General features: G+C 41.7%; 2 protein-coding genes across 3 annotated transcripts in view; one reads left to right on the top strand and one right to left on the bottom strand.

Annotated features, from left to right (window-relative positions):
• Positions 1-975: 975 nt before the first annotated feature.
• Positions 976-2,050, bottom strand: LOC146981836 (C-X-C motif chemokine 11-1-like). Its single transcript, XM_085788202.1, has 4 exons — positions 1,922-2,050; positions 1,557-1,680; positions 1,391-1,471; positions 976-1,266 (listed from the first exon to the last, which is right to left on the bottom strand). The coding sequence occupies exons 1-4, from the start codon at positions 1,974-1,976 to the stop codon at positions 1,173-1,175; spliced, it is 354 nt and encodes a 117-aa protein (XP_085644328.1). The 5' UTR covers positions 1,977-2,050; the 3' UTR covers positions 976-1,172.
• A 4,130-nt stretch (positions 2,051-6,180) lies between these two features.
• The window catches only part of entrep1 (endosomal transmembrane epsin interactor 1), a 30,385-nt gene continuing 29,489 nt past the window's right edge, over positions 6,181-7,076 (top strand). For both annotated transcript variants that reach the window (XR_015036610.1, XM_085787396.1), the window contains exon 1: positions 6,181-6,623. Coding sequence is in view for 1 of the 2 variants with exons in the window: in XM_085787396.1 (XP_085643522.1) it covers positions 6,345-6,623 (279 nt within the window). In the remaining variant the exon portion in view is untranslated. The remainder of the gene's footprint in view (positions 6,624-7,076) is intronic.

Below are 7,076 nucleotides of genomic sequence, written 5' to 3'. Positions count from 1 at the left end.
ATTTTATTTTTGATGTTTTTATTTTCTTAGAAAAGTTATTAAATATAGATGATTCACTTGTTATATACACCTGAAGGCAACTTCAGTAGAGAAAGAAAGGTTTGTGAACAGTTTAAAAGTTGAATGAAGTCTGTAGCTGAAAGTATGCTGAAGCTATTAGAGGCTGAATGAAGCAGAAGATTTGAAGAGTTTGAAGACTGTTTCAATGTATTCCTATGGGAAAAAAATTTGCAGAAAAAGTTAAATATTTTAAAAAGTATAAATAGTATGAAAGAGAAAAGTCATAGCATAAATGTCCTGAAAAAGCTGCACGTTTTGATATATGAATTGTTGAAATAGCACAAAGTATGAAGGACTAGTTAAACGCAGAAAAAGGGAAGAAGACTCAGAATAATACGTTTAAAGAAATAAAATGGCCGAACAGAATAACAATACTGTGAATGCTTTCAGCATTCACACTAATAATAATAATAATAAGTTTAAAGAAACAAAATGGCCGAACAGAATAACAATACTGTGAATGCTTCCAGCATTCACACTAATAATAATAAGTTTAAAGAAACAAAATGGCCGAACAGAATAACAATACTGTGAATGCTTCCAGCATTCACACTAATAATAAGTATAAAGATTTGAATAACAATAGTGTGAATGCTTGCAGCATTCACACTAATAAGAAGAAAAAATCCACACAATAACCCTGCAGCTATTTCATAGCTGTTGGGACCAGTGCCCGGTGCGAATGCCCGTGGCCCTAATAAGTAAGCAGTCAATTCATGTTTACTACTCAAAGTTATTTAATACATTTAAAAGTTGAATAATGTAATTAGTTATCATTATGTATGCATTACTCAGCATTAATTAACACATTAGTTTATATATTAATGCTTAATAATAGGCTATACTAACTAACGTTAATTAAGGGACCCTTTTTGTAAAGTGTTACCGAAAACAAAAGACACAAGTCCATTTTATTTTTGATGTTTTTATTTTCTTAGAAAAGTTATTAAATATAGATGATTCACTTGTTATATACACCTGAAGGCAACTTCAGTAGAGAGAACAGAAAGCACAGACTGGTCAGTATGAAACATGATGAACACATAGAGACACTTGTTTTAACAACATGACAAAGTATGGTGCTGCTTCACCGATGAAAACAGTGCAGAGTCCTACAGCTTGGATGTGGCCTGGACTCTTGTTGAGCTCACAGTACTGGTTTGACTGGAGGCCGTCGTCATGGTCACAGCTCCTTTCTTCTCAGACCTGAGTCAACAAAGGACAGCGTTAGTAAAAAGCAGTGGAAGCCTGGACCAGTCACAGTGGTGTTTGATGCTGGAGATCCTGAGCATCATCACTTTGTCATGGTGTCTGAGGGTTGACATCTTACTTGTTGATATTTTCCTGAATGTATTTTCCAAGTCGGGAGTTTGGATTCACACATTTCTTTCCAACTCCTCTGAGGTTGACACTGAGAGAGAAGAGAGAGATGTGTCAGAGAGAGGCTGAAGAACAACACGTCAGTGGATGTGCTTTATTTCAACTCAGCTACTCACATAATCTCTGTGTTTGAACAGAAGATGCTTGGACGGTGTATGACTGGGTCTCCCTGGATGAGCTTTGGGTTGATCATGGCGAAACCCTTTGAACACATGCATCTCTGAGATGTGTTGTCTTGTCCTGAGGGAGGAGGAGACGGGACCTTGTTAATTACAGTTCATCACTATCTGGAATAATTTTCACATTACATCCAGCTTTAAAGTTGTTGTACCATTGCCACCATTGTTCAATAGCTGCAGACATTTTCAGCTGAAACACACTGTAACCTGGAAACGACTTGTGTTGCAACAAGTGACAACAGAACTTGAGACTAAATGGATCATGGTCATGAAGGAATCACAACAATAAACTCTCACAGTACCTTGTGCACAGAGGACCAGCAGACAGGTGAGGAAGGCAACGACAGCTGAGTTCATGGTTGGAGCTGTAGACAGGTTCTGGCTCTCACTGCTGTGTCTTCATTCACTCTGCGCTCCTGATGCTTCACAGCACATGGATCTCCCTCTTTATACACAATATACAAGTTTCACTTTCCAATATCCCCTTTCACTTCCTCCTCTTCTTCCCATTTCTTCCAAAAAGCCTGTTTCCTAGAAGCATTCTTATGCAGACTGTTTGGCCCAGACACATGTTTGTCTGCAGAAACGCATCTTTGTAATTGCTGTATGTCTACATGAAGAGGGAATGCATGTAATTCATCATCAATGTACTTGCACACCAAAAACACAGTCTAGTCTGATGGAGAGAAGCATTTCTCCATACACTTTCCACACTAGAGTGCCTTCACTGAGTCACTTTCTAATGTTGCAATGTTGCAACTTAATGCTAAAATCTGTGAAATATGTGATTACACTCAGGTTCCCAGACCTGCAGGTTCGACTTGTGTCAATAATCAAATCTACTTCAAACTTTTCATAGCTGCAAAGAGAAAAACTTGACATTCAACTGGTTGGATTTATGAATGGGCCTAATATAGAAGTCCCAAATGGTAAATGGACAGCATATATTGCATTATTTGCCTTGTCTTAACAACTACAGAAAGCACACTGCTAATTACTCATACCCTCCAACACACATTTATGCAGCACTTTCCCAACACACTGTCCTACCATTCACACATATTCACCCACCAGACAATTACATTTTCCGTCCAGTTATAACCCCTACATAATATTAATCTAAAAGAAAAAGTGAAAAACCTCTCAAACTAAAGTAAAAGTAGCATGAGTAGCGTGGTGAATGTGCAGGTCACAACTTGTCAACAAGAGCGTTTTGGAGTTGTTGGATTGTGTATTTAAAGAGTTGTGAGGGACAGTACAGGGGACAATGTACCGTTCACCTCTATTGTGTTCGCTGAGCAGCTCACGTCTCTGCCTCGGGGATCTCAAAACAACATGCACCAATAATTACAGGTAATGAACTTTCCCCTATGACTGTAGGGATTATGGCAATAGGTGAATTTGCCAAAATGTTGGACTATCCCTTTAAAGTGACCTGACCGCAAGATGGCTCAGAAGAGAGATAATGATATCCATACAAACAAACTGAAGGCTGAGATTTGTCATTTTGTTTTCATGAATAAGATATTGATTTCCATTTTTTCAGGCCAGTGGCTTTCGTATGTCTCTATACTCCACAATATGACTTCATTGCTGTATCTGAGGATGGAGATAATGGTTACCCTAATTTAGTTGTCCTTGTTTAAATCTATAAAATTGCTCGATATTTTATCGTTTATAAATCAGCAGCAAACAGTATTCAAGAGTGTAAATATGAATTATTTCTGAAATATGATGAATTCTTTAAAGTTCATTTTGGAAAGTTGTTTCAGATTCATATCCCATTTCTTAGAAAGTCTCACAGGCTAATTATGTAGGCTAGTTTAAAATAAAAAGACGCATGACAGGAGTTAAAACAGAGTAAACAAAAATGACCACTTCCTGGTCATTTCGATCACTGGTTTGTTTTGATTCCTGGTTTGTTTTCGATATAAAGGTTATCACCTAATTTCATCCCTTTAGACATGTGAGTTACCTCATGATTAGTCTATGACTTTGTGAGTTATAACCAATGTTACTGTTTGACTGTGTGTCTTACACATGTCTGCACTGATGCTGCTTTTACAATAGTTTGAGGTTTTCTTTTTTAGATTAATATTGTGTCAGAGTTATGACTGGACTGAAACCAAAATTATCTATCAGTGGTGTTTATGGTATAGGACAGTGTGTAGGGAAAGTGCTGGTTGGAATGGGTGAATGACTGTGATTAACAGTATAGTGCTTTTTGTTTGTAAAGATGAGCTATACAAATAAACTTGCCTTGCATCATGCATTTATCACATCCAGATGAGACTACTGCAATAGCACCCTCTATGACTCATCATCCAAATTCCTCAATAAACTTCAACACAAGACCACACCACCCCGTCCTCCAAAACCTGTGTAACGGATGTGCACTCACTCACTCATAAAGGACGTGCTAACCAACTTGCCAAGCGGTTGTCAACCTCTGGCGAAGCAGTTAGCATCGTCACCTGCCGTGCAGGAGACCAGGGTTCGAACCCCACCTAGGAGAAACACAACACAGAGGGCCAGATATGAACATCGGCTACACCTGCACTCGCTCCACATCCACACCACACACTGTATACAATTTCAAATCCTCCTCCTCCTCACACAAAGTACTACTTAACAACCAGGCCCCTTCCTACCTCACAGACCTGCTCCACCATCCCCACTCCTCCACTCATCTGAAGGAAATCTCCTCTCTGTACCTGCACAGACCAAGCACCAAACCTGGGAACCTGCAGAGCCTTTTCTGTCGCTGCCCTCTCCACCTGGAACTCACTCCCCAAATCCATCAGAGACTGCACACACCTCCCAACCTTCAAATCCCAGCTCAAAACTCACCTTTTTAAATTAGCTTTTGATGTGTGATTATGTGTATAGAACTTTTTTAATGGTGTTTTAAAGTTTCACTTATTGTATTTATTCTGAATTTGATCTATATCATTTTTATCTGTGTTAAATGTCTTTGAGCTTTAATCAGTATTAGTATGCTGTTCATTTAGGCTACCATATACTATGTTTGGTCAATCCATATATCTAACCAGTTGAGTGTACAATATTTTCTCTGCATAAGAAGTGTCTCCACTTCTGAGAAACAGGCTTTTTGGAAGAAACGGGAAGAGGAGGAGGAAGTGAAAGGGGATATTGGAAAGTGAAACCATGTGCTGTGTGAAGCATCAGGAGCGCAGAGTGAATGAAGACACAGCAGTGAGAGCCAGAACCTGTCTACAGCTCCAACCATGAACTCAGCTGTCGTTGCCTTCCTCACCTGTCTGCTGGTCCTCTGTGCACAAGGTACTGTGAGAGTTTATTGTTGTGATTTCTTCATGACCAGGATCCATTTAGTCTCAGGTTCTGTTGTCACTTGTTGCAACACAAGTCGTTTCCAGGTTTCAATGTGCCTCAGCTGAAAATGTCTGCAGCTGCTGAACAATGGTGGCAATGGTACAACAACTTCAAAGCTGGATGTAATGTGAAATTATTGCAGATAGTGATGAACTGTAATTAAATACATTCAGGAAAATATCAACAAGTAAGATGTCAACCCTCAGACACCATGACAAAGTGATGATGCTCAGGATCTCCAGCATCAAACACCACTGTGACCGGTCCAGGCTTCCACTGCTTTTTACTAATGCTGTCCTTTGTTGACTCAGGTCTGAGAAGAAAGGAGCTGTGACCATGACGACGGCCTCCAGTCAAACCAGTACTGTGAGCTCAACAAGAGTCCAGACCACATCCAAGCTGTAGGACTGTTTTCATCAGTGAAGCAGTTGTTCACCATCACTACTTTGTCATGTTGATACAACAAGTGTCTCTGTGTTCATCATGTTTCATACTGACCAGTCTGTTCTGTTCTCTCTACTGAAGTTGTCCTAGTGTACAAAGTAGGCCTATAGCTAATCTGTAGCTATTTAATAACCTTTTTTTAATAAAAAATAAAAAAACAAACAGTTCGACTTGTCCACTGTTTCTCCTCACGCATCACCAACTGAACCATGTGCTTCTCACAGGTCATAGAGCTGACTAAAGATTACAGAAAAGTGAAAGTGAGTTCATATCAGAGGAGCTCAATGTGGCTTAGTGCTAGCCTATTTTAATTTTTAAATAACAATGCTATCGCCTTGATGTGATCCCTTTTTCCTTCATCAAGAAGGAAGGAGTAGGCTAACTGTCTTCAGCTGCTGTCAGCACAGCACAGTCACATCATTTCAGTGTTTTGATGTGACTGATTGTCTTAATCCATTCACCTGACATATAGGCTAATAGCCCCTTTTGGAGAGCTTCATAAAACTATGAGGGTCTTTTCCCAGCAGAGAATCTGCATCACACATTGCTGTTTGTGTATCAGCTGGTTTATTGGTTCATGTTGTCATCCCACTTCACATAAACTCTCAACATCATCTGTATTGTTTATTGTGGGGGAGGGGGTTCGGGTGGGGGTCTTTGGGGTTGGGTCTGTGTGGAGGGACCCCACCCCCACCCATCCCTGTTTACATGTCACACATGGCCCCTCTGCCCCTCCCCCCGCCCTCACTCTCACACAGCCCGCTGCCAAACTATGTGAAAGTCAATCCCAGCAGCCCGCGTGTTATTTTAGACCGGACACCATGATGGTACCGAGCAGCTCCGGTGAACCCAGCGAGGATCTGCACGCCAATCCGCTGCTGCAAACCCCGTAAACGGCCTCTGTTTTCCGCCGTGCCCGTCGATCAGATGTCGCTCCCGGTGGTGCTCCCGGGCTCCTGCTGTCCGGTTACCGGAGCTTCCCAGCTCGCAGAGCCGTCGTACAGAAACCGACCCCGTGGTTTGTCCTCTTCCTCCCGGTTCACCGGGGGCGGCTCCAGGCTGCTGCTGCCCGGGCGGCCGCTGCTGTCGCTGGGCTTGTTGCAGCTGCTGCTCGGCGGCTCCATGGTGGCGCTGTCCTTCGGAGCTCTGTCCCTCAGCAGCTCACCTGCCATCCGGAACTCGTGTCCCTTCTGGGCGGGCTCCTCGGTAAGTTTGGCGTCTCATCAGCGCGGAGCTTTTTCACCGCTCAGAGGGCTGACCTGATCTCAGATCAGAGGACAGACTGTCCTGGCAGGAGAGGGGAACTAACAGTGGATTTGAACACAGGCATTTTCATCATCAATGTTTACTATTTTAACGGAAATGACGTCAGGCAGCAGATGAGCCACTGTATTGTCTTTCTTGAGACTGATGGTGTTGGAACCTTCTTTTTACAGTCTATGGTTGGAACACATGTTGGTGCAACAGGAGGCTGTGGTGATATGACCACAGCACTGTTAGCATAGTTAGCATTACTTTGTTGATAGGAAACTGAGTTGGACCAGAGACGTGGTTGGACTCATGAGTGTGTGAGGAATGAAAATCTATGGAAACAACTTAATTTAATGTTTGTTAGCATTAACAATCAGATGGCTGTCTAATATGAGAGAGGTCATGACA

This window comes from Trachurus japonicus, chromosome 9 (assembly GCF_045865225.1).
Source record: "Trachurus japonicus isolate A0001 chromosome 9, Traja_1.0".
Classification (NCBI taxonomy): Eukaryota; Metazoa; Chordata; class Actinopteri; order Carangiformes; family Carangidae; genus Trachurus; species Trachurus japonicus.
The sequence above is the reverse complement of the archived record's forward strand: the minus strand, read 5'-3'. Positions and strand labels throughout refer to the sequence as shown.